The sequence below is a fragment of the Mesocricetus auratus genome, unplaced genomic scaffold (assembly GCF_017639785.1).
Source record: "Mesocricetus auratus isolate SY011 unplaced genomic scaffold, BCM_Maur_2.0 Super-Scaffold_100010, whole genome shotgun sequence".
NCBI lineage: Eukaryota > Metazoa > Chordata > Mammalia > Rodentia > Cricetidae > Mesocricetus > Mesocricetus auratus.
The window spans coordinates 19,957,768-19,985,054 of NW_024429194.1; the positions used below are offsets into that span (position 1 = coordinate 19,957,768).

A 27,287-nucleotide genomic window follows, 5' to 3' on the forward strand; every position below is an offset into this window, starting at 1 on the left:
ATTTTGGTGCCCAGAGGTGGGCAGTGATGTCAGGCAAAGCACCACACAGGGAGTTCTAGTTCTGGAGGATTCAGTGCATGCCCGGGAGACACCACACAAGGACACATATATGCTAATAGCAGGTGGATAGAAACTGATAACGGTGGCGCACACCCAGGGTGGAGAGTCACTCTGCTCCCCAAATTCAGGGCACTTGATCATCACAAACCCCACCTGCAAGGGGCCCCAGGCAGAATAATGATATTGACAGGATTAACGAAAGCTATCTTGTGTAATGTTTTTCTTAGGTTAATCACACACACACACACACACACACACACACACACACACACACAATACATGCTAATATTTTGTTTGTGCTGCCTGGCTACCAGTGCCAATTCCAGCCGACTGTGGCAGGGGTTTGTGGGTCTATTCCAACTCATCCAGATGCGGCCTGAGGGAAGCCACCTCCCCCACCCCTGGATGACAACCGCCCCTCTGTAGAATTTTCACACACAATCCCTTAGTGTCTCCATCTTTTTTTTCCCTCCCCATTTATTCAAGCCTAGTTGGCAAAAATGTCACGGAGGGAGACCGTATTAAGTGCGGCCCTTTCAGAAGTGTTCTCGTTTTTAATGTAGTGCTTATGGTACCACTTGGGGATTTTTGAAAAACAGCTTTTTTTAAGGATGTCCAAGGGTTATCAAAATAAAATATGTGCTCCACCGTGATGTCTTCAGAGGGGAGAAGTAGCCAAGCCCAGCACAGGTGACCCACACAGCAGTGGTTCTTAATAACCAAACATCACGTGAAGTTTTGCTTCCTAAAGCAACATCCCGAGCCTGCTGTAGCTCCTGCTGGCAAGAATCAATAACAGCGCCAGCCGGAAAAGCAGGCATAATGGTATCGGCAGGCACCCTTCCACATGGTGTCAGGAGTGTGATCAAAGTCCTCCATTAGATTCAGAGCTATGCAAACAAAAGTAATTTGGGCATGCCAGTTTCGTTCTCAGTGGGGGCAAAAGAAATAACCATTCAAAGCAATATTTGATACTTAGCTCTTCTGAAAGTTGCATACCAGACCCTGGGGGTGCAGGTTGGTGTGGGGCAATCCAGGCTGAGTTGCTATGGAAGTTTCCCTGTTGTCCCCCGTGGCTTTCAGGACACAGGGAGACACACTGAGGCAGCGTGGGTTTTGTTGTGATGGCTGATACTACTTACACATCTGTCTGTGCTTGGACCCACAGCCCAACTTGCTAGCTCACTTGCTGCAGGTAATTAGAGGAAGCCTCTCTTCCCCGGGGCTGTCGCTTGTGAGTCTTGGCACGATTTATGGTGTTTGGTTTTCATTAAAAGAACCCGCAGATAGTTCTTTCAAAAACCCAGCCTGCCCTCGGGGTAGATGTGGTAAGTCTTGGCCCCATTAATGGGAGTTTCATGAAAGCTCTTGTGAATTGATCAGCTGGGCCTGAGCGAAGTCTCTTTGTTACCAGGAAGAGCAAGCCAATGGTTCATCCCTTAGTTCTGCAGCGGTGCCTGGGTCCTGCTGTATTGTGAGCACTGCATGAGAGACAAATGAACCGATATGGAAGGCAGTCTTCTCCTGCATTGGTCCTGATGTCTCACCCTCAGAGGCTCTGTGTTGAAAGTGCACACGCTCTCTGATTCTCCGGGCCGCACACCCGGCAAGCCCACCACAGGTAGAAAGGTGTTTAGAATCCCTGATTCCCAGGTGTCCCTCTGCAGCTGTAGCACAGCACACCGCAGTACCGAATGTTTATCTATCCCCCTTGGTTATACAGCTGACTGGTGACTGCACTGGCTACTGTTTCTCAGTGGCTGCTGAGAGGGGATGAGACCACCCATCACATGTGGTTAACCCAGAAAAATATCAGCACTCTCAAGTTGAGGCTGGCTTCCACTGAGTGAAGATCACACTGTCGCAAAGGTGAACACCCACTAAAGTCAACCATCCTAAACTTCATGGCTGAGTGGGGCCGAGCTCAGGCTGTTTCCTTAGGTGACAGGTGCTTAGAGACAGCCACAGGGTCTAACCTCCCAGTCCTTCCTCAGTCTCCCCTGGGATCTCACTATCGGCAACACAGCATCCAGATGGCCTAGGGCTCAGGGGAAGCCAGCTCAGAAAACCACCTGGATTGAGCGTGTGGACTGACTTCTGACTCTGGTCCTGAGGGAATTCCACCCCTTCCAGGCAGCCCTCAGGGGCCTGTCAGGCATGCTGGTTCATTATTTGCCATTGGCTATTCCAGCAAAGCTGAATGAACTGGCCTTTGGGAATGCTGCCTGATCTTTGTTCTCTGCCCCAGCAGAGGTATAGGTTTTTGAAGTTGAGTCACTGTAGGTAGAGTCAGAATCTTATTTATTCTCTCTATTGTTGCTTTTGTTTAGAAACCTCTAACGGTATACATATAACTCATATAACTGCAGGGTGAGGTTTTAGAAGCTCAACCCAACCCACGGGGCTATTAAATAGAACAAAAAAAAAACACCTTCGAAATGCCAGAATAAAAAAAAAATCTACTAGGTGGGGCCTGGAGAGATGGCTTAGTGGTTAAGAGCATTGGCTGCTCTTCCAGAGGACCCAGGTTCTAATTCCATCACCCACATTATGATTCCCAACTGTCTACAGCTCTGGTTCCAGGGGATCTGACACCCTCTTCCAGCTTCTGTGGGCACCATGCACAAGTGACCTGCACAGACAGGCAGGCAAACAAAACACTCATACATGAAATAAAGACAAAATAAATCCATTAGATGAAAACCTTATGAACAAAGAGACAACACAGAAAGAATTATTTAAAATGACCCAGAAGATCGTACAGCAACGGGCTGTCTCATGCTGGGTCTGCAGAACTTGCTAGTGGTAAAACAGATTTGTTCAAAACCATCATTCCATGGACAAAGCAGTGCAGGCATGGAGCACAGGCCTGTGTGCAAACCAAAGACTCCCTCAGCCATCCCAACTGTCCTTGTGCCATGGCAGAGTAATGAAAAGGAAAGACAAGAGCTGGGGACTAAGGAGAGAGCTGAGGAGCTGGCCTTAATAGGACAAGGCCACCATGGAACTGTCTAGATGCTTTCTCTTGCATCCTTGTGGCCAAAACTGGAACCGAGTTTATACTGTAGAGAGAATCACGCCTCCAAGAGGCTGGGTCATTTGAGCAGAGAAAGAATTTTTGACCTTGGTAAGTCTGACCTGCAAGTTGCAGGGGTGCCTCTGCGTGTGCCGGGAAAGCAGCCCCACAGCTCTTTGAGGCTGGCAGCTCTTGCTTCCAACACAGCTTCCAGCTGTGAACCTGGAAGTCCAACCAGGGAAGTCTAGGACAGAAGTCTGGATCCACTGAGCCAACAGCATCCAGCAGGACCACTCAGAATGACAGTTCCCAGAGTGGAGTGAAGACCACTTCCCTCAGAGCCTGAAGCCAGGGTGGACCCTACATCTTCATCTTCTCGGACTTGGGCAATTTCTTGGAACTAAATTAAAAACCAAACGGGTCTTCTCCATCTGCCTGTGCTCTAATAGCAGGATGTGCTGCCAAAAAGAGCAGTCGTTTTCCGTACTCACTCACTCGTTAGCTTAATGAGCCCGTTAGGATCGCCAGGGACTGTGCTGGACCCCAGTTACAGAGGTGCAGAAGGCACATCCTAAGAAACCCTTCTCAGGAGCTTGATTGAGAGGTGGACCAAGGAGAAGCATGCATAGGGGTCTCTATGCCAAGTCTTCACGTTTTAAAATATCTTCTAGATCAAGTAACCAAAAGGAGTTGCTGGCCAAAGAGCAGGTCAGCACAGAAATGGCTATCTTTGACATGTTGAGATCTAAAATGGGAGGAGGCAGGCTTGGCCTCCCCTGCTCTGTTTGGCCTCCGCTGACCTCTACTGAAACAACAGACAACCTCAGACGTTGTAGCACTGAGAGCCAAGAGGCAGACATACCCTTTGAGTTGTTCATCTGTAACTAGACCTGGCTTTAAAAGAGCAAGGCTTTTAGCCATAAAGTGATTCCTATTTGTCTTTCCAAATTGACGAACTCAAGACAATCTCATGAGATTCTATAGGCCAAACCGAAGCATTAGAAAGGCCAGGTGAGGGGATAGACTCTGATCCCCCCAGTGTCTGGGCATTTGCTCTGTCTCAAAGCTGTGCCTTCCTCCTCCCTGCAGGATAAGCAGAGCAGCCAAGGCTCTATTTTCAGACAACACCCCTGGTTGGCAATCTTATTTGGCCTTTGAGTGACTTCTCGCCTCAAAGAACTCTGCAAGACAAAAGTGCAGTTTCATCGGGCCTATCTCAAGGACAGAACCCACACTCACAGCTTTGAGGAGGAGAGAAGGAACAGGCCTCTGTACGGTTGCTGCAGCTTCTGACCACGGTCTGTTGCTCTGGGCAGTGGGGCCATCACCAACGGCCACTGGTTTCCTGCCTTGACCACTTGTCCTGCTGTCGGCAGCCTAGTGGAGCAGCTTCAGAACCAGATGGTCTTGGGTTTAAATTGGGAGCTAACAACCAATGGAGTTCACGGGCTATTTGCTTGATGTTACTAAAGCTGCCAGACCCCAAAGTGGAAGCCAAAAGTGCCTGGAGCTCCAGTTTGGCCTACCAAGAGCACAGGAGCTGTCTCGTTTCCTCTTTCCACCCCGTGTGTCCAATTCCACCTTAGACGTCAATTTGCAGAGCAGTGCTTCTCTTCCTCCCACATAGAGAAAACAACACACGCACACATGCACATGCACCGCACATGCACACACAGGCACACTATGAACGTGTCCTGATAAGACAATACTGGCCGTGATTTCCTGGTGTATCTAACCAGCCCCGTTTCTGCTTTTGTGGTATTTAACACCGAGTTCTCTCTAAAGACAACCAAACGAACTCATAGAATGCACAGAGCAGGGCTGAACGCTGGATGTCTGGCTTTGCTCATCTGTGTATTAATCCATGCAACAACTCAGTAGTGAGCACAAGGCCAGCATGGCCTGTAGACATGTCCCCAGGACACTGGAGACTGGTAACAATGGCCGCTGGTGACAATGTTCTGAAAAGGTTGGGCATCCCTGCTTTCCACGGGTCGCTACACTGGGGCTTTACTGAGTGAGGCTGGTGACAGCTACAGCCAATGCAGCCTCATCCTCCTGCTGCGTGTCCTGCTCTGCCTCGGTGGGGCTTGGTTTAAGAGACCTAATTACATCCCATTACTAACAGGCACCTGGTGGGTCAGGACTAATCTGTGACCTGGGGCTTCTCCTCAGTTGTTTGAAACGGGTCTCCACACACCTGGGATTCTCTGGTGGCTTGACTTTTCCATCTTAGGTTGAATGCATTTCTCTGATGTGTGGAAAGGCACTAAAGGCATTTGCCTGGATACGGCCCAAACCAGGGATAAATCAACATTCCTGGAGGAAACCATTTCCTCCCCATGTACCCCAAGGATGCTCTACTTACAGAACGGTGAAGGTAAGACCCCTAAGGAGCAAACATTTGCCTTCCCACTCAAAATATCCATGAGGTTGATTTTCCCACAGCCTCCTTCCCACTCTTTGAAAGGTTTCTCACCCAAGGCTGCTTCCCAAGATGCTCACCCATGAGTGGATCTAAGATGGCTCTACCCTACTTCTGACCTATCCCCTCTGTTTGCCTTTGGGAAGCTCAGGCTTAAAGAAGAAAGAAGAAAAAGCTCAGTGTGGGCTCTGTGGTACCCAAGTCTGTGTGTGTGTGTGTGTGTGTGTGTGTGTGTCTGTGTGTGCATGCACACATGTGTGTATGTACATGTATCATGTGTACGTGTGTGGATGTATGTGCATTGTGTACATGTATGTATGTGTGTATATATTGTGTACATGTATCGTGTGTGTGTGTGTGTGTGTACACATAGATGTGTGTGCAGACCATAAATCAATGTCAGGTGTCTTAGGCATCTTCTTCACTTTTTTTAAGCATAGGCTCTCTCAGCGAGACTGGAACTCACAATTTGGCTAGGCTGGCTGCCTCTCAGCACTGGGATACAGACCCATGCCACCACACCTAGCTGCTGCTGCTCCTTTCATTTCTTCTTCTTCCTCTCGTCCTCCTGCTCCTCCTTCTCGTTCTCCTAGTTCTGTTTGATGTTGTTGTTAAAGAGGGTGCTGAGCATCAAAACTCAGGTCTTCATGTTTGAGTGGTGAGTGTTTTACCGACTGAGTCATCTCCCTTTGCCCCTTAACCTGAGTTGCTTGTGTTCAGCCACTGGGGAAGTCTGAGGGAATGTGGACTGTGGGCTGTGGGCTGCAGGGCCATCCTGGAGCTCTCAAGACCAGCACCACAGGAACAGTCCCGGAAACCTCTGGTGTTCTGAGGTTAAGTCACCTCACTGGGATCCAGGAGTTCGGAGTTAGCACTGCTGGTTGGAAAGATCCTTCAGGCCTTCATAGAGTCTGGGATACACTGGGAATGTCCCACAATGCAATAGAGCATTTTTCAAACATATTTGGCTTCCAAGCATACTTTTCCAAGTAGGGCTGCTAAGAACCTACCTCAGCTGAAACATCTCGCCTCAAGAACCATCCCAACACTCTTGCTGGCTAGACTTAATGAAGTCGCTCACCGCTTGTTTGTCTCCATGGTATCTCACAGTCTGATGTTGGGGAAATGAGAACTGGGGTCTGGCTTTCAGGTTTGGCCACAAAGGCAGGCGATGACTTAGCAGATCTCAAACATGATTTATCTTTCCCCACATAGACTCTCACCAGGAAGATAAATGTTCGGGGTCCACACGGTAAGCCTAGCCAGAAGAAAGCTGGAGTGATGAATTGAGTAAGTCGGTCTAGAGGCAGGCCACCAGCAACCATACCTAATTACTCACCCAGCACTCAGGGCCTGACCAGGAATTCCACATCAGTGACTCACTGGCCCTCCGTCATCGGGCTGCCGGACATGTTTCCTCCTTGGGCACTCTGAGTGAGCCTGAGACGCTCCTGCTAGCACTGTAGCCCTCGGGCATCACCAGGCAGTCTGTCAGCTGGAGAGCTAGAGACGAAGTACTTGAGGACCTGAGACTGCTCTTGGAGGATGCAGGGAATAATGCAGCTTTTGGCCTCTGCTTGTGTCAAGTATTGGGACTGACCACAAAGGAGGAGAAGAGAAATGTTAGACACCAGAGAGAAGGAGTGGAAGGTGGGGATGAAAAGTGTCCCCCTGCCTGCCTGTCTGGTGGGAGGGATTGTATGGTCCAGAGAAGGGGTTGGCTCAAGGTGCAGGCAGGAGCAGAGTTCCTGCTGCTCACTAAGGAGAGGATGTGATACAGGGACCTTGCTTGGGGTAGCAGGGGTCTAGGAAAGCCATCGCAACCAGAAGGAAGACACAGCTACCGCTGAGGCCGGCAGACCTCAGCTAGCGAGGGAGGCAAGGTAGCCAAGATGAGCTAGAGAAGGGAACTGCAGTGAGAACCAGGACTATAAAGATGAGAGGACTCTGCCGGAGACACTGACTGGCAGAGAGGGAGGATGACGTCACAGGGGGTGACAAAAGACCTATGGAGTGCCCAGCACAAGCCAGTGGAGTGGCAGGAGCTGCTCCCTCTACCCAGGGCACAGCGGGGGACGGTAGGAAAGTGTATGGGAGCAACAGGAAGACGGGCAATGGGCAGACCTCAGCTGGGCACCCCCTCAACAGCAACAAATGGCACGAAGCTTCAGGAATTGCAGCCACATCCAGCCCAGGGACCAGGTGACCTACTCAGGGCTACAGAAAGCCACCTCAGAAAATGAGTACACCACCTCCGAGTCGGGGTTTCTTTGCCTCAGCACTATGAACATTCGGGACTGGGTAATCCACTACCTCAAACTCCATCCTTGGCACTAGAGGATGTCTGGACACATCCTTGGCCTCTGGGTACTGTATATTAGCAACACCCAGTTATGACACCCAAGCTGTCTCCAGACCTTGCCAAGTGTTCCCTGGGGGCAAGAGCATGCCCTGTTGAGAACCACCACTCTGACTCATGGCAGGTAGAGATAACTCAGGTCTTCTGTCTCTAGTGAGTCCTGGGTGAGCTCATCTGAAGAAATTTCACATGCAAGTTAGTGGTCATTGGGAGGAGAAGGACCCTTCCTGCCAGCAGGACCCTGCAGTGCAGCAGTCACTGGGCCCCCACTGTCACATGGCTAGGTTCAGGATCAGCCCATTTCCTGTGGCCAGTGAAGCATGCATGTATTTCTAGGGAAGTGATGTTTCTACCCACCCTGCACCTGTATCACAAGGTGCAGAAGGAAAGAGAAAGCAGAGAAGGGAGGCAAACAGAGCTCAACCGTAACAGGCACCGGCATCACACTGGGCCCTGCAAGGGCCAGGAGATTAGACAATGTGAGCTTCCCCGGCAGAGCAGGAGCCTGGAGAAGCACAAAGCCAGCAATAAGCAGGCCTGCACTAACTCTCGGGCTCAGTGTCAGGACATCTGGGCAAAGCAGGACACAGTAGTTATACAGCATGCACCACACAGCACACGCCATCATACAACATAGGCCACACCACACACACTACACACACAGTATAGAGACTATACAGATACAATGCACCACACAGCACACACATGTCCACACTTCCCATATATAGACAACCCACCTGCAATAGCCGACATATACACCATACATATTACTTATACTTTATACAGACTACACAGCACTGGCTCCATGTACACTCACACCCCACACATACCTTACACACAACATACATATGACATTACACACAAATGTACACATGCCCACACACATGCATGCATACAACTGAGGGGGTCACACCATTCCCTCTGAGGCTAGCACTAGCCCTGTCATCATTCTGAAGAAGCTATCAAGGAGCCACCTCCTTATGCCTTTCTCTGCTTCCCCAGTGTTTAAGGACAGCATCATGAACACTGCAGCCCACGCTTCCGGTGCCAGCTCCAACAAAAGCAGACTCATGGAACAACACACACTGCACACTGACCTCACCAGAGGGGTGTTGTTGAATGAAAAAGAACACAGCTGTTTCAAATCTCTAGGTGGAAATCAACCCACAAGATGCCACCTTGGCTGAGCCGAGTTGGGGTTCCCACGGAGTCATGAACCTTGAGCATGTCCCTTCTTCATACTTCATGAGGATCAAGTAACAGGGTGTTCAGGCAAGTAGAGGGAGGCTGCAGTCCCCCATTGGAAAGCCCCCAGACTTCTCTAAGTTCTCTCTTCACGTCCTTGTCCTGGGCTTCATTTTCTGCCCCAAGAGTGGGCACTTGTGGCCTTTGAATCCCATGTAAAGAGAACAAGGGTTCACAGTCTCCGCATTCATCAGACAGACCCCTCCACTTTGCCCACAAGAACAGTTAAAAAGTGGTGGCATCCTAGGAGCTCAGGCTTAAGGTCCCAGCTTTGTCTCCAGTCCTGCCCTGCAGTTCTAGCCCTCAGCAGGGTCCCTGCTCTGTAAGCCTTCCCTGTTTCTCTGATCTAAAGGACCACACCTTCCTGTCGGCTAAGACTCCAGGATGCCCCTTGCCTTGATACACTCTGCAAGTCTCATTGCCCATCATCACTGCAGGCCGGGAGCATCTCTAAAGGAAATGCAGTGGCCTGGCCATCTCTGTACTTTAAAGACCAGCACATTGTGCAGCCCGCAGTGGGCGTTCCATAAAGCCTGTCCAACTAGTGATTGAATGAGCGAATGTATGGACGGATGAATGAATTAACAGGAACAAGCACAGGATAAATCGTCAGCAAAGACATTTCTCCGGCTGCACAGCTGGGTGACCAGCGATTTTTCATTTACACTTCATGCGCCACACGAAATTCAAATTCTCATTACCAAACGCACAGCACAGAACACAGCCCGCACTTTCAGCCAGGACCCTGAGAAATGCGACAGTGGGGGAACCTTTAATGCGTTCTTCCTATTGATTACAGCCCCGTGGAAAGGAATGAAAAGATAGCTTCGAATGCTTTCATGTGAAAGGCTAAAAGGAAGCAAATTGTGCATGGCTTGCTGAAGCCAGGCCTCTTCAGACACGCCACCGCCACCAACAAGACACGTCTGCTGCCCGCCACATGGCGCGTTGCCGTGCCAACATACATTCTGAGTCACCCAAGCAGATTTAATGCCATCGCCCGGACGATGTTCTCTCTGCCTTTTCTTGTGAAAATTGTTCAAGGGAAGACACTGACCTACCTAGGAAATGGTTTTAATCAGTTTTGTTCCGGAAATAACTATGGAAATGCAGACGCGCCTATTTCTCTGCTTCTGGACATTATGTTGTGACAAATGTCTGTGAAGTCCCCGCTCCGCACCCCTCAGCCTGTAGGGAGAGCTGCCCTGAGTGGCAGCCGTTCAGAATCCTACATGAAGTGTCTCAGAGCATCAGCATATGAAAGCCCACCGACATGAAACCCGTGAAGGAGGCAAAACTCCAAAGCTGCGCCTCACTTTACACATACCATACAGACAACCATTCAGGGTCCTGGCCTGGGACGATGGGTCTCAGAGGCTGAGAAGCAGGACCCTCAAAAATGGAGGCAAGGGCAGTGTGGGACACAGCCCAGGGCTGTGGGAATGGCATGTTACAGACAGCCTGGTGACCACACACTTCTCGCAGACATCAGACAAGCTCAAAAGCGTGGGGCATACCTAGGGGCCATACACTTCCATGTTGGTGACAGAATCAATCATAGAGTATCTCGGTCTTCAGTGACAGGAAGATGAATCACTTGGGGTAGGGGTGGGATCTTGGCAAATTTCTAAGAACATTAGTGTGGCCCTGCGCAGATTTCCAAATGCATCCTGCTCTCTCTATTCATGCTCCTGCATTGACTCACAGGTGGTACTGTGCTTCAGGATCGTCAATAACCCTCACAGGAAGGGAAGCGGTAGTCTGAGGTCCACAGAAGAAATATGTGCACCTTACACAAACATGTAAGAAGCCACGGCACACGTCACCAAAGCCCGATATTGTCCTGTTGGCCCCTGTCCACTGAACATGTTCTTTCCAGAGATGTATTTGTTTATTTATTTGTTTATTTGTTTGTTTGTTTATGGGAAGGGTCAGAAGATAATTGTGACTCAACTTGTCCCCTTTTGATGTTTATCAAAGCCCTGGGATTGTCAGAGGCCCTGCTAAGGAGATGATTGACATCCTGAAGTCTCATGTCCCCAGATAGGGTTCCTCCTCACCAGGCCCAGGGCCTCCTCATCACCACCCTCCTGGTCTGGAACCTGATGCTTCATTGCTGTTGGGTGGTACTGTGCACCACGGGCTGTTCAGCAGTGGCCTTGGCCTCTACCCACTAGAAGCTAGTTTCCTCATCACCCACCAGTCCTCCCAAAATATGTCTATGTAGTGCCACATGTGTCCTGGGACAGTTCCTTCAGCAGAGAAACACTGCTAAGGCAAGTGAGCCCCAAAGGCAAATGTACTCTCTCACCTCACCCTGTTTCTCTGGAATGCCTTATTGTTATGAGAGGGAAAAAATGAAGACGGCCCAGAGGGAGGATGGACCAGCTGCTGTCTTCTGAGTAGCAAGCCCCATGTGGGACCTTATGATTTGATCACCAACCCTTTGGAACAAGGCATATCACATCCAATGCCACACAAGAGCACCTGAGTCTCAGCAACGTTAGAGTCTCTCATTTCCCAGCGTGGTGAAAGTGATAGTTCTTTGATTGACTTCCAAGGCTGCCTCCACCATGGAAGGTACCAGTGCCTTCTAGAAGATGAACTTCAAATCACATGCTCACACAGTTCATCCCAAACATGACATTGGAAACAAGGTCTGCATGTGTGTTGGTTACATAAGCAGTGTCAAGTCCAGGCATGTCCACCTGTGGGCGTATGTAAGCAAGTGTATGAGGGTGTGAGGATTAGAGTAAGGGTAGTAAATGTTTGGCCAGGCCTCCCCAGCTACCCCCAACACAATAAAACATGGCAAAGCCAAATGGTGCAGGTAAGTCAATTCCCTATCAGAACTTACTCAAACTTGCCTCATGCCATATGTATATGGTATCCCTAGAATCAAGACCACGTGGCCCTTGAAAGTGTTGCAGGAAGTTACCGCACCAAAGCTGAACGGGAACTTTGCTTGAAGGTTCACGTATAAGGGCGTGGAAGGCTTTTGTAGGGGTAAAGCTGATCTTTTCAAGTATTTGACCCGCCTGAACCCATCACCCTTGAAGGACTAAAATCTCAGAAGTGAGATCCTGCTCCCCATCAGGTATCTGGGGGTCTCCATGCTGCTTTCTCTATGGACATTCCCACTCCATCCACCCCACCCCATCCCACCCCATGCAAGTCCATAGATCTTCATATTTCTCCTAAGCTCTGAGGCACTGTGGTTGACTTAGATGTCTCTGGGAGCCACCACTTACAGCGTGCCCCCAAGGAGAAGCCCAAAAGTTAGATTCCCTAGTCCTAGTAAAGAAGGCAGACTTCTACAGCTGCTTCCAAGAAAGGCCCCAAGAAGCCTCAGGTGCAATCACCTTAAACTTCTTGACTCTCTGACAGTTGTGAACACAAGTGTCAGGGGTGAGTCTCTCCAGGTTTGCTGGGATGGTCACTTATATGAGGCTCCTCAGAGGACTAAATGGCATTGAGTAGTGGTTAGGTTTCTTATTCCTTGGTGCCAAGGGCTTTGACAGCCATCATTCTTCAGAAAAACAAGAATAAGTAGTTTATGCACCAAACCAGGTGGAGTCCATCTACACAATAATAGGCAGCACTAACAAACGCTGCCTGCCATCCCTGGAACATCTGTGCAAGGATGGAGGGTGCAGAGAGGTGTGGTTCCAGGGAGGAGCACTGGGGAAGCAAAAACTGCTTTTCTTCTGCTAGCTGGGACACACCCACCACAGCCTCCTAAAGCACAAGTGTCACCAGTTGCTAAGGCACCAAGTGGCTGGAGGCTGGTATTTTGGAAGCTCTATCCTTCACAAAGGTAGTCCAAAGAGTGGATTCCAAGTGTCATGGTTAGGATTCCTATTGTTGTGAGGACAGGGTTTATTTCAGCTTACAAGTCCATTGCTGAGGAAGTCAGGACAAAAACTCAAGGCAGGAACCTGGAGGCAGGAACTAAGCAGAGCCGTGGAGGAATGCTGCTTACCAGCTTGCTCTCCCTGGCTTCTTCAGTCTGCTTGCTTATAGCACCCAGGACCACCAGCCCAGGGATGGCATCACCCACAGTGAACTGGGCTCTCCAATATTAATCATCAATCAAGAAAATGCACCACAGGCTTGCCCACAGCCAATCTAATGGGAACATTTATTCAAATGAGGTTCCTTCTTGCAAAATGACTCCTAGCTTGTGTCAAGTTGACATAAAACTAGCCAGCACATAAAATGACAGAATTCCTAGGCCTCTGGTGTCTACATTTAAGAGAAATCAAGGTCTCCTGGCTTCCCTTTTCCCACCAAGTTCTGCACCACATCCACCTGCTTACATAATCTTCCTTCCGCCTCTCTTGTGCTTGCACACACAGAATGGGCAGATCTTTTTCATGTTAAGGGTTGACCCATTCCCTTGAGCATATTCTACCCCCCTTTATTCTTCATTCTCCCATAGTGCCTCAGGAAAGGTGCTGCAGAAGCCCAAGGCTGGACTTGGAGTATAAATAGCAAGGATCCATCATTAGGTCTTGGATTCCCATGGGGACAAAGAAGGGGGGCTGTAGAAATACAGAGAGAGCTCTGTCACTGAGCCATCCCTGAAATGGAGGTGGCACCTGCACCCTGGAGACATCAGACTTGATACATGTGTCAAGAACCTTTGAGGGGTGGTATAGGAAATCCCCTTGGTGAAAAGGCACAGACTGGCAAACTTTTTCTGTGTCCTCTCCTCATCTCATAGAGGGAGGAGACAGCTAGATAGCTACCCTGTGGCATGGTGATAAAAAAGTAGAAAGTGACAAGTAGTCTCACCAAAATCTCCCCAGGGTCCCTCGTGGCAGCAGGAGTCACTGAACTAGGACTGACACAGGAGGCCAGCCTGAGGACCTGGCAGAAAGGGCATAGCAGACGTCATCAAGGACCCCTACCCAATACAGCAAGGTTCAGCCACCTAAGACTTAAACCGTGTTCTAGAGAAAGGCAGGTCTTCACTGGCCGACATGGGATTCAAAGCTATAGGTGAGCTGAGTTATGTGGAATATTTCCACTGAATGCAGGACTGAGCTGAATACTCGAGTTTGAGTCTGCCTCTCCCCCTTCCACTCTGCCCCTTCCACACTCACCCCTTCCCCTTGAGTTCACTTCTTAGAGAGTGTGTTTCTGCTCATTTGAACCCATGAAACCTCAGGGCAGACTTGAGGTCCCTGATTATTGCCAGGGACCCACACCAGGAAGTACTTTTTCCTGACTTTCCCTGGATATTTTTCATATTCTCCCTTGTCAGTGATTTTGCCTATTGTCAGCCTATTATCTTATTGACTATATTATTGCTATTTAAGCAGAGTGTTCTTTGGATCAAGGTCAATTGCTCAAGCACCAAGGAATGTAGGTGTACATCCAGCAGGTATTAATACAAGTTACAGCCCTAGTGTAAAATTTTCAGGCATGAAGTCCTTCACAGGATATAGTTGCCCTGCAGCTGACATGGTCCGTGTGCCCCTGGGGACCTCTAAGGCCATTGGCTGTGAATGGGGGAAAGCCCATGTACACAGGGGCTTTCCTACAGAAGGGCAGCCACAGGCTCTCCAGATCAGTGCTTTTTACTTTGTTCTATCTGTGCATGGGTTCACAGCTCATCCTCAGAGCTGGAGCAGGTTAAGGGCAGCTTTGGCAGCCAGCCTATCTCTGAGCTCCAGCCTAGAACACTTGCCTGTTGACATCTCTGGTGTTCCCTTAGCGTCATGGAGAATTGGTGAGGACTGGATACCCCCATTTCAAATGAACCCTTTCAAACTCATACTGTAAATTAATACACAGGCTAGGAACTCACTGCCTGTATTCCATGGCATGGGGGAGGAGGCACCCAAAGGTATTTTTGAGACAGAGACTTGCTATAACCCTGGCTAGTCTGGAGCTCACTATGGAGATCAGGTTGGCCCTGGCCTTGACCTCATAGAGATTCACCTGCCTTTGCCTCCAGAGAGCTGGAATTCAAGGTGTTTGTGATTGACAAATCACACAGCATGCATAACTCACGGGTTCATCTAGCAGGAAGAATGGGAAAGCAGCTCCGAACCCCTTCCCCCAGCAGGGAAGCCTAATGGACATGTGACTGTGGAAGGTGGCGGGTATTAAGGTGAGGACATGAGTTCCTGGGTACTGGACAGCGGACAGTACATCTTTTACAGCAAGTTCTGCCCAGCAGCCATTGATCTGTACCTACCCTTGCCTTCATCATCCTCCCCCAAACTCATCATTGCCTGAAAACGGTCCTTCAGGAACAAAGCACAGTGCTCACCCTGCCCAGATGCTTCCATTACACCAATCCATCCACCCGAGACCCAGCAGTTCATCCGCCGAACCCCACAGCTGGGCTTTCTGACGGTTCTCTCTCATTGAACACTGTCCTTACATGTGTCTGCCACACATATCCATTTCTTAGTAGCGTGGGGGCCATCCAAAGCCCAAGCACACTTTCAAAACAGAGACACAGACGCTGCTTTAGGAAACAAAAATATTTATTAGAAAAATAACTTACAAATAAAGAGAACACCCTGTTCCCTTTGTTCATGGGTTTGCAGCCAGAAACATTACAATACAGTTCATGTCACAAACTGCATTGCTGGGCAGTTTTTGTTCCATATCCTGTGCAGGCAAAATACACCACACAGATATAAAACTATTGTAAATAAAACATTTCAGCCAAGACTGGCATGAATTTATATATATACTTAAATATATATGTATACATATACATATATATAATTTCAAATCAGCTAACAATTAATGTCATCCTTAGTCAAAACTCAAGTCCAGCTAATCTGAGGCCTATGTGATCTGAATACAACAGCATTACACCTCCCATACAATATTTAAAATATATTTAACTTTCAAATACATTTATAAGGTACATCCATAGTGAGAAAATAAAGTCTTAAAAATTAAATACAAAAGCCACCAAGTAAAAACTTGAGGAGACACAGAAGTTTCTATTGTACAGATGTCCATGCGCCTGATGCTGGCTTTTATACACAGCTCTGGCTGCACAGCACAGCCCTGCCTGCCGCAAGCTGCCAGGGTGAGTGTCCAGGTGATAGCCACCTTGGCTGGAGCAGGAGAGACAGGAAGCACAGTCACACGCCTTCTCCTCTTCACACCACTCAAGCAACCGGACCCCAAAGCTACATTGCTTCCTGGTAGAAACCACCCACCGGGCCCAGCATCCCACTTGCAACACGCCTACATCCCCCCACGTCCACAAAGCGATCACTTGGCATTCTGCTCTAGGGCAGAGTACTCCGTCTCTGACACTCGGGAGGCATCGATGAGCTTGGTGAGGCCTGTCTTGGCTGAGTACTTGAAAATGAAGGCCTTCATCAGCTCGTACCTGTAGTTGCGGTTGATGAAGCTGTAGAGCACTGGGTTGACACAGCAGTGCACCAGGGACAGGCACTGTGTGACATGCAGCGCTGTGAAGAGCACGTTCTCCAGCTGGCATGTGAACGGGATGTAGTGTAAGATGGAGAAGATGTCCAGAAGGACCACGGCATGGTACGGCAGCCAGCACACCAGGAAGACCACCACGTAGGAGAAGATGATCTTCCGGCTGCTGTGCTTCTCCTGGTCACCTGACGCTGACATGGCTCTGGCAAGCAGGAAGTAGAAGATAGCAATGATGGTGAAGGGAATGGCAAAACCCAAGATGACAGACACCAGCTCCATGCCTATCAGCCACTCCTTGATACTGTGCTCGGGGTAGAAGGACCGGCAGTAGGTCTCGTTGTTAGAAGCAGATGTGACCGTCTTCAGGTAGTAGGTATCAGGCAGAGACACGAAGAAGGCCAGGAGCCACACCAAGATGCAGACAACACGGCGTGCCATCTTCTTCTTATAGCTGGAGGTGCTGGTGAAGTAGGTGATGGAGAGATAGCGGTCCACGCTCATGCATGCGAGGAAGAAGATGCTCCCGAAAAGGTTGATGGAGAAGATGAGGTGCGTGACCTTGCATGTGAGCTCACCCATGGGCCACTGGTTATGCTGCACGAGACTGACCACCCAGACGGGGATGGTGATGACCACCCACAGGTCTGCAATGGCCAGGTTCAGGATGTAGCAGTGTGTGTCATAACCTGTGGTCTTGGCCTGGATGTTCACCCAGACCACCACAGAGTTGGCAATCATGCCAATCACGAAGATGAAAATGTAGATGAAGGCGAGTGTGTACAGCAGCACGCTCTTGTTGGGCATGGCGGGACACTGCACGGTGTCCACCACAATGCAGTCGCTGCTATTGCATGGCCAGTTGATGTCGGAGTAGTTCCCAGGCTCTGCGTAGTCAAACAGATGTACATCCATGGTCTGGAGGAGAGCCACCAAATGACCTACAGCAAAGGAAGCTGGACAGACAAAGAGACAAGATCATTTCACTGGGAAAACCTCAGGTCTCAAGTCAAAACACTCTTATGGGGCCCTGAGAATGCCCATCTGTTTTGCTTTTGCTTTATGACATCTTCACAAAGAAAGGAGGAGAAAAAACAACCATCATAGACTACAAGAAACAAAATCACACACACACACACACACACACACACACACACACACACACACACACACACACACACTGGCTCCAGCTACATAATGTTGGAGAGAGGCTATGCCTTGTTTTCTGTGTCTCTCTATGACTGTGTTATCAAGGCATCAGCTTGGATGTGTCCTGGGTGTGAAAACAACATGAAACGGGGGCCAAAGAAATGTCAGCTGCTAGGGCCCTGGCCGCAGCGATGCTAATGGCCTGCCTGTGCTCAGCAGGCATCCACAGAGCCATTTTACTGACATCCCCAAGAGTGGCAAGGTTGATTTGCTCCTGGCATGAAAATTACAAGTGTGTTGCTTTGGTGTCTTAATGAAAGTGCTTTAAATCCTCTTCCAATTTGCATTTAAAATGGAAACTCTGTTTTTAGCCTTTTTGCAATACCCATCTGCTAACCTGGAGCCTCCCTGGGTCCTCCCCTGCCCTCTCCTGACAGTCATGAAGGCCACAGGAAACACAGCCAGCCTGTGTGGAATGCCCTGCCATCTGATTGTACCCCATACTTGCAGACTCTGGGGTTGCTGGGAGTTCTCAGCCAAGGGCAACCAGCCAGCACCTCAAGCTCTCAGCCTTTGCCTAGGTTTCCATTTCTTACCTGCTCAATTGACTCAAGAGTACTGTGTGCCAAGACACAACGCACACAGACCACCAACCACCTGCGGTAGCTCTGGAGGACTGATGAGCCTGTTGACTGATGTCCCTGCTGGCCTGCCTGACCAGAGGCCAACCCTCTTAGCTGTCATTGTGTCACACCTAGTGAGAATGTGACCCCAGAGTAGCACTATTCCTGGGGTGATTGCTCTACAGACACTGCGGGAACTGCCGGGAGCTGTCTTCTATTGCCCATCTGTTAATGGTTCTGGGACAATTGACCATGTCATCACAGCCAAACCACACTGCATGACCAGAATGAAGAGGCATCCAGTCACATGATGGCACTTGTCACTGACGATAACTGAAACAGAGCTAAGCTTGTCTTTCGGGTTCACTTGTGATGGACTCCAGGTTACGCATGAGCTCCCATGGGACAGCAGTGCCCAGGTGGTTGAACCCAAGGCATGAAAAACCACCAAATCCAGGACTGGATGAACCTGGGTTAGAATTATGGCTTCTCAATCATGTCTAAACTAAGATTTAACCACTTTTGTCTGCTGCCCCAGAACAGAGCGCCACAACACAGAATCTGAGACCCAAAAGGTTCCCCATAAAACTTCACCCTCAGCACCTGCCAGGAGGACAGAACACAGGACTCTCCTGCCGGAAGTGACCAGTTACCCCCTTTAGCAAAGCCTGACCTCACTAACTTGAATGCTGGCAATGTGCTCTTAGGAGCATTACGTGCCCAGCAGAGGGGCAGCCAAGAGCTGGCAAGTGACAGCAAGTCAGAGGGCTTTCTCCTTTGAGACAATGGGAATGGAATCTTGAAAAGAAATGGCTTCTGATGCCACCCAGGATGATGCCTCACCCCTAGCCCATAGCAGGTGATCTACTCCTGAACCCCAGTTAAAGAAGACTGCCTGCAGGCCGAGGGGACTTCCTTCCTGGCCACCTACTTAGACTCTGTCCTCAGCTGCTGAAGGAGGATCTCCCTTTTGAATGGGGAGCTTCACCCCCTCCCCATCACTCCCCAATCATAGTGTCTGCACAGATGGAGAGGATGCTGGTCCTCAGAGCTGTGCTAGCAGGTGATCCAGAGCTCAGGCAGTTTAGAAACCGTTCTTCTGTCCAATGACACAGGTCTAAGAAATGCAGAACAGCAGCAGTCAGAGCTGCAGAGAGTTCCTTCCAAAGGATGGGTCCTCTGTGACTTGCTAGACTGGTCTCTGGTAAGAGTGGCAGCCCCAGGTTGCTTAGAACTGCCATACACACACACACACACACACACACACACACACACACACACACACACACACACACACACACACACAGCCTGCTGACTCTCCACTCTGAACTCCTGACTTGGAAGTAATGAACAACAATTGTGTCCTTCATGACTCCAGGGCAAAAATCTATTTTCTTTTACTCTATTTCATTAAAACAAACATGGGGTGGCACACACCTATAACCCCAGCCAGCACTCAGGGGATGGAAGCAAGAGGATCAAGAGTTCAAATTCACCGTCTGCTACATAAGAAGTTGGAGGCCAGCACAGACTACAAGGGACACAGTCTAGATAAAGTCTTTTCAGTCTACTTTGACCCAGAGTTTCTAGAGAGCATCAGGGATTGAATAAAAAGATAACAATCCCAGGCCCACAAACAAAAGGAAGGATGGCAATGGGTACCAGAGAGTGTTTGGCAGACAGTGGTGTGGGCCCTTCCTTGACCTACTGGTCCAGCTGTGGCTTCAGTCATGGAGGTTGAAACCTAAAAGAAAAAACTGGCCCTAAGCCTAGATGACTTGACCTTGGATCCTGAGCCTGTCCTTCTCTCTGCGCATCAGGAAGCAGTCTCTGCCTCCCATCTCCCTTGCCTTCAGTGCCCAGGCATGCATAGGGCTGGCAGTGGTCCACAAAGGCCCCATGCAGCGCAGAGAACAGGAGAAGGTGTCTGTCTTCTGCACTTCCCCCACTATCCCTGTAGAATCAACTCTCTGGCTGTCATGTGCATTGGCTAACCTTGGCTTTTCTAGGATTCTAGAACAGCAGTGGATAGTAGCAAGGGCTTGAGGACCCCTACTTGGTCCTTTGGCTTCTGGCTTTTACCTTTGGGAAAAATAACCCTGGTTTCATGACCTTTGGGTTCCAGAGGCACAGTAAAGCAAGCACAGAGCCCCAACCACACCTTCTGGTCTGCCCATACTTCTGAGGCTCTTTGGCACTGTGGAAGAGTCTCAAGCAAAGGTGACGCTGGTACAGTTCCATTCTGAAGGAAGAGCTGAAGCTGGTGGCTCCTCCAGGCACTGTGACTACCAGTCACCTACAGTGGGCAGCATGCACCCCAGCCAGCTGAAGCTAAAGAACCTCACCGAGGCCACCCACCTTCCTCTGGCCCCTAATTGGATGTCTCCTCCTTGCTATAGAAGGTTCTTGGAAACCAGGCCAAAGGCAGAAATGAGACCCACTCTGCTTCAAATAGGTGACTAAAGAAAACAAAGGCAAAGATGTCAAAGGGTCACTCACAGCCTGGTCTTCGTCGTTTGGATATCGTGCATGCACTAGGTTCTAGAAACAGTAAGACTGATCCTGAAAAAGTGATGATAACAGGACAACCCATCATCTCAGGGACATCAAAAGCTGCAAGCCATCTGGGTGTGGTCTGCAGCCACAGCTTCTTTGCAGGACTTCAGGTGTGTGCCCTCCTAAAACCGGCAACTGCTGCCCATCCCTGAAGCAAAGAGCCCCCCTCCGTCTCTCATTTAATCCCCAGCAAATGACCTTCAGCCTTTTCAACAGAAGCAGAATCAAGACACAATCATCTGAATGGCCTCCGCCCACAGTCCTTGAACTCTAATAGTCCTGGACAAAGCTCGCAGAGAAATCTGAAAGTGAAGGCCAGTGAGAGAAAATGAGACTCTAACAACCTTCCAGAGAGCCCTGCATGGGGACTTGGACTCCCTCCAGTGGACACAGGACTCCCAGGCAGTTCACAAGGAATGGCTGCATTCCACACAGATCTGGATGGGCAGGGGTTTGTGGCCAGAATTAATGTCTCTTGGCCGTTGTGACAGATCTGTTCATTCTGGTAACAAGGAGAGCTGACAACCAAGGAGACCACAAAGAGGTTTCTCTCTCCTGCCCTGTCACCCACCGCTGGAATCTACCCTGGTTCCTTGCCTGCTGTCTTTTAGCCCCGAGGTGAGGAGTGACTCCAAGTGTGCCCCTGCATGCAGTCTCATCTTTGGGCACTCAAAGTCCACCCCTGGGAAGCCAGGATGAGACCCACTTCAGATGCTTCCAGTGTACCACATCTGGGTAGGGAGGAGCAGGGCCTCGGAATGATAATCTCATTCTATGATTTTAATAGTTCATGAGCATCTTCTTGAGATACCCTCAAACATGCATCCTAGGTATCTGCTAAAGCGACATGTTCACCAGCCAAAACTGCTGGCAGCATAAATGTGTGGAATACAACACAGCTGTAAAGGAGGGGGGGCAAGCTACTTTAAAGGGCAGGGGCAGTAAAGAGTGTGCTGTTAAGCAAAAGACAAGAAGCAGATGCACAGCAGACCGCAGCACAATCCCATTGATGTCTGAGAAAAGGCAAAATCAGGAGTGTTTGATATGCAAATGCGTGCATATAAGATCTGCCACGGGGGTGAGATTCTGGGCGGGGAAAGAGGCAGGCTTGCCATGAAATGCCAGAAAATGCCCAAATTATAGGAACGTTTACATCAAAATTATGTAAATTCTAACAGAGGGAGGAATGAACCAATGACGGTCAAAGGTTCCTGCTTCGCTTTTCTGGACCAGGGATTTGGGACCAGAGAGATTCACTTAAAGCAAGAGTGTCTGCTTGTGCTTTCTCTTCCCAAGACTGGCTCTTTGCAGTCGACAGTCTTCTCTGTCAGTGGCTTTGCCCATTATCCACACACAGACAACACCCACATCTGTCCAGCTCTCCCACGGGTCCACAGCCTATCAAGTGGTTCAGCCATGCCTCCCAGCCCCAGTGGCCCAAGAGTCCTCTTTTGTGAAGTGGAGGACTTTCTCGGAGCGATGCCTCTCACTTCTAAGGTTCACTGCTCTCCATAAAATGTCCTGGATCACACCCAGCTGCAAGCAGCCTGCGGTATCCAGCTGTTTTCAAATGGCTCGCCTAAGCTCCCTAGCATGCTGGGACAGCACCAGAATTAGAAGCATCCAAATTTAGAGTCTCCATGGGGTGGTGGTTTGGGCTGTGATCCATATGTCCTTATCCCCAGAAAGATCCTTCGGGAGAGCACCAAGTGTGTTCAGGTGTCTGGCTAAGGTTCACCAAATTGCCTCAACATGTTCGCCACATCCCATTGGAGAGCAGAAGCCCCTTCTCAGCCTGGTTCTGTACCACCCCTCCCATCCACGACATGTGTATCCCACTACTCATCATGAAGCTGTCTACACTGCTGCCCTCTATACCTCCTCCCCACATAGTCACATTTACCTTTGTTCAACTAATGAAGCAATGTGACCTGAAGCAGTCATGCTCCAGGGAGGCCAGCAGCCTGGGCAACACTGAGCTGTGGTCCTTTTCCAGCTGACTCGGCTGATCTCTTCTGAGACACTGCTCTGGGGCAGGTGAAGATGTCAGACCAGGACCACCTCCAACCATGTGCCCACCTTCTAAACAAGGTCATCAGGGAGGCACAAAGGCTTATCCCAGGCATGGGTACATCCTTCAGTAGTTAAGGCGGGGAACTGGGAAGTAACAGAGGCATTGCTGAGAGGTGAGTCACTGTCCAAGGAGGACAGCAGAGACCAGAGGTGAACCTTGACCTGTGGGCAAGGAAGTCTGGTCTTACTTAGTCTGTCTATGTCAGCACAGGTTTGGAGAAAGGCCATGGCTTTGGGACAGAGAGGGTTTAAAGACAGAGGTGACACACAGCCAAGAAGGGCTGGCCCAGGATCCCCCTGGAAAAAGGCATGCCGCCCCACAGAAGTCAGATAAGATAATGGTCTCAGCCCCAATCACCCAGACCTCTGCCTCCACTTCCTTTACAGGTTTTCTGCAACGTGTGACCTGTGTCCTACATGGAACTTCCTGGAGAAATTCAGTGTCGACTCAAGCCAGGACGTGACATTTGTCCAGCTGTCTTCACCATCTACACTTCTGGAAACAGGTCAGGGCAGGTGATGAGACAGAGGGATGAAAAAGGAGTGTGTACTCGCTGCAACTTGTCCCCACTCCAGGTAGAGGGATCTGGGCTCAGAAGCTCCCACTTGGGTCCTGAGCTGCAGGCACAGGGTTTACATTTGACTGGGGCAGTTTACACGGAGTGTGATGCTGAAGTAGGAGAATCCAGCCACTTCTGCAGAACCATAAGGAGGCAACTGCCTGCCAGAGAGGTGATGGCTACAGTGTTGCTGATGATCAAATCCTCCCCTCCCCCAGGTGATGGCTACAGTGTTGCTGATGATCAAATCCTCCCCTCCCCCAGGTGATGGCTACAGTGTTGCTGATGATCAAATCCTCCCCTCCCCCAGGTGATGGCTACAGTGTTGCTGATGATCAAATCCTCCCCTCCCCCAGGTGATGGCTACAGTGTTGCTGATGATCAAATCCTCCCCTCCCCCAGGTGATGGCTACAGTGTTGCTGATGAAACAAATCCCCACACCCAACCCGGGTAACATCCACCCAGGCAGCTTTCCATAGCCAAATACTAGCCTTACGTGCAGAAAAGAACTCTATCCACCCCCAGCACCTAGCCAATGGGAAACAATGCTGCCTTGACCACACATTCACTGTGGCCCTGAGTGACCCTACTTTATATAAGTAAGGAACTGCTTTGAATTATTTGAGAACTCAAAAAAATAATAAATACAGAGAGAAAAATCCACACCCTGATTCCAATACAGGCCACCTATCCCCAGGGTTCTTGGCTGAACTTCCCAAAAAACACATGAGACTGCCTCCTGCACTATGAGCACTCAGAGACATAATGAATGTCCCATCCAGAAACCGGATCAGAGCCATTGTGTTCAGTAGCCCAAGGGAGCAGAGCTTACATGTAGTGGAGAGATCTAGCTGTCCCTGTACCACACAAAGGCTGCCAGCTGGCAGGATACATCCAGAGCCTGCATTCCCACCAGCTTAGGATCTGGGCAAGACAATGAGAGGTCCGGGGTTCCCAAGACCATGCTACGAAAGCTTACACTCTTCCTGAATACCACCCTCCCGGGTCACAGCCAACTGGAAAACTAGAAGATCCAGTGGACACAGTCTTCAAACTCAGGTTCCCATGCTGCCCAGGGCCCCACCCACAGCAGTTCAAGGCCACCTGAGATAGCTTCCATCTCTCCCAGCTGTGGGCTGGAGAACAAACACTGTCTTCATCTAATTTACTTGTTCTCTGCAAAATTATCACCATAACGTTCCACAACCTCTGGGATGTGTTTTAAATAGATAGATAGGTAGATAGATAGATAGATAGATAGATAGATAGATAGATAGATAGATAGACAGACAGACAGTGGCTTTGGGGGAGGGCAAGCTAGTTGTCCTCTTCTTAAGCATTTCTAAGTGAGTAGATTCTTAGCAAGAAAAGCATCAACTATTCCTTGCAGAAAATGCCATTGCCTGCCACCTGGTCCCATCTGTTTATTTTAGGCTGTTTGCTTTCATTGTAAAGGAAGATAGGTGTCCCAGTGCCTGGAGATGTTGAAAACATTCATCACTACACATGATTATCAATTTCATCTAAATACAGATTTCAATTACAAGACTTTTTATTTATTGATTTCCTTTGAGGCATGGTATGGATGCTACATAACCCAAGCTGGCCTCAGACTCACTGCAATCCTCCTGCCTCAGCCTATAGAGTGCTGGAATTGCAGGCATGTGCCAACCTAACAAGCAATAACAAGAATTTTAATATCCTGCCTGTCTTTAAGAACCCCTGGGTTGCTTAGTTTAAAAGTACTAATGCCTTCAGGCCCAAATTCCATTCTGTTTGTTATAAAGCCTGTGAGGAAAATAAAAACTCTGAAATCTCTGAGGCCCTTTCCTCGTCCCTCAGTGACTCTTAAAGTTTATAGTGTCCCTTTAGCCTCAGCCCTGAGTAACTTCAAGCAACTTCCCTGTGTAGATTTGAAAATGGAGCTCTTTGCCTCAAATCCTCACACAAAAAGCCACTGTTCTGATTAACCAGGGTGTTTCATGTTCTTTTTTTTCCCCCATCTAAAAAGCCTATCCTTGGCCTGCTCTGGGCCTGATTAGAAATCATAATACCTTCTTAGCTCCCTAAGGACTTCCTATTAATGCTGGATAAGCTAACCTCCAAAGTCCTGACTCAGTTAAGCACAAACATGCTGCCGTGTAACTTTCTGCAACCTTAAAAAATATATATGCGACTGCACTGTGCATATCCCTTTAAAAACAAACTGAGGAGCAGAGTGCAACAGGCAGCATGCAAGCAGTCCGCTCCCCCTGTGTTTATACCTCTCCTGCCCCTGCTGCCTCCTGGAGGCGGTGGCTGAGCTCAGCCACAGAGCAACACTAAGTGTTTACTGCTCAGACTGGGGAAAATTACAGCAAAATGTTTCCAAGCTGAAGCTTATTGAGCAGCTTGGGGTAGGAGCAGAGTTTTCGTTCCATCTGGGGCAAGCTCCTATTCAGATGTGAGAAAGACCAGGGCTTTCTCCGTTTAAAATCTACAGCACGCCACGCACAAAAACCAGAGCCCCCGCTCTCCTTTCTGGTCCTACCCATTTGAGCTCCACATTCTCATGAACTAAATACACACAAAGCCAGCATCTGCTCCTTCAAAGAAAAACAAAGTTTCTACACTGGCACAGCGCAGACTGAGGTCTCTCTCGGGATGCCACTGCCTCCAGACACCTTTAAAAGATGCTAACTCCAGCTCCACTTTGGAGAAATTAATTAATCTTGTCGTGAGCAAATGAATGGGGAGAGACGGAGAGAGAGAAAGAGACAGAAGGAGGAAGAGACAGCCAGTCTGCCTTTCACAGTACCTCATTCTCCTAGAAGCTTGCAGCCTGGGGATTTGGCTGACCAGCCACCCCTGACCTCACTCTGAAGTCCCCTCTCCCAGCCACCCTGTGAACCTTTATGCATTCTTAAAAAAAAAAACTCCCAATATTCACAGTTGACTTGGAGAGTAGATTGAAGTTATAAAGTACTAGACTTTTCTGTGTATTTATGCCTGCTTTTTTTTTCCCAATTGAAGTTGGGCAATACTTTCTCAAAATGAGATTAGCAGGGATGTAATGAAGAGATAAGATGAGCTGTAGCTAGGGTTCACACTTAAAATATCCAGCAGGCAGAAGCTGAGAATTCCCCCAAAGCACCGAATTTAAAACCATCCTAGACTCAGAAACCCGGTTGTCTGGTTTACGGGAGGACACCTCTGAATACAGCATACGCCTTTCTGAAAGTATGTTTTTGTTTTTACAGCCAGTTCTATGTACTTGCAATCTGATAATCCCAAACGGAACAGGTCAACAGTGGTACCAAACTTACCCCTAAGTCAGCTTCGGGCAAGCTGAATGGGGCATTCCCCATTCTCTCCAAAGTTCCTCTGCCTCCTGGAACTCAAGTACTCACAGCAACAAATCAGAGTCCAGTAGCAAACAAATACACACGGAAACTTCCCTCCACCAGTGACTGAACCTGCATCCCCCAAATCAGGAGTAGTTTGCAATGCAGGAATTCAGCATGCAGTCACCCTGAGTTTTCAAAACCAGGCATGCTGGCTCAAAAGCTCCCAGCTCAGAGATCCAAGAGTTCTCTGAAAAAGCCCAGTTCCCGTAAGAGCAGGACTCCTGCCCCTTGCTGTCGTTGCTTGGCGAAGCTGGCGCAGAAGCATGGGTTTCTTACCTCAGGCTGTCTGGGCTGTGGGTTGCTTTCCTGGCTGTGAGCACGGCAGGCTCCTTCAGCGCCGAGCAGTTTGTAGCAACTAAGATCTCTCAGGCTTCGGACTTGCCTTTTATATACACTGCGGGAAGGCGCC

General features: G+C 49.3%; 1 protein-coding gene across 3 annotated transcripts; it reads right to left on the reverse strand.

The window, feature by feature from the left end:
* Window positions 1–15,590: 15,590 nt before the first annotated feature.
* On the reverse strand, window positions 15,591–27,287 carry Ackr3 (atypical chemokine receptor 3). Of its 3 annotated transcripts, none has more exons than XM_005082218.4 (2): window positions 27,155–27,287; window positions 15,591–17,486 (listed from the first exon to the last, which is right to left on the reverse strand). In XM_005082218.4, the coding sequence occupies exon 2, from the start codon at window positions 17,443–17,445 to the stop codon at window positions 16,357–16,359; it is 1,089 nt and encodes a 362-aa protein (XP_005082275.1). In that variant the 5' UTR covers window positions 17,446–17,486; window positions 27,155–27,287; the 3' UTR covers window positions 15,591–16,356. The 3 variants fall into 3 exon arrangements, with proteins under 3 accessions (XP_005082275.1, XP_040608985.1, XP_021089823.1); XM_040753051.1 differs by lacking the exon at window positions 27,155–27,287 and adding an exon at window positions 26,798–26,821; XM_021234164.2 differs by lacking the exon at window positions 27,155–27,287 and adding an exon at window positions 22,762–22,975.

Excerpts from the sequence above, each read along its gene's own strand:
- Ackr3 (XM_005082218.4), bottom strand. The coding sequence starts at position 17,445 with ATGGATGTACATCTGTTTGACTACGCAGAGCCTGGGAACTACTCCGAC.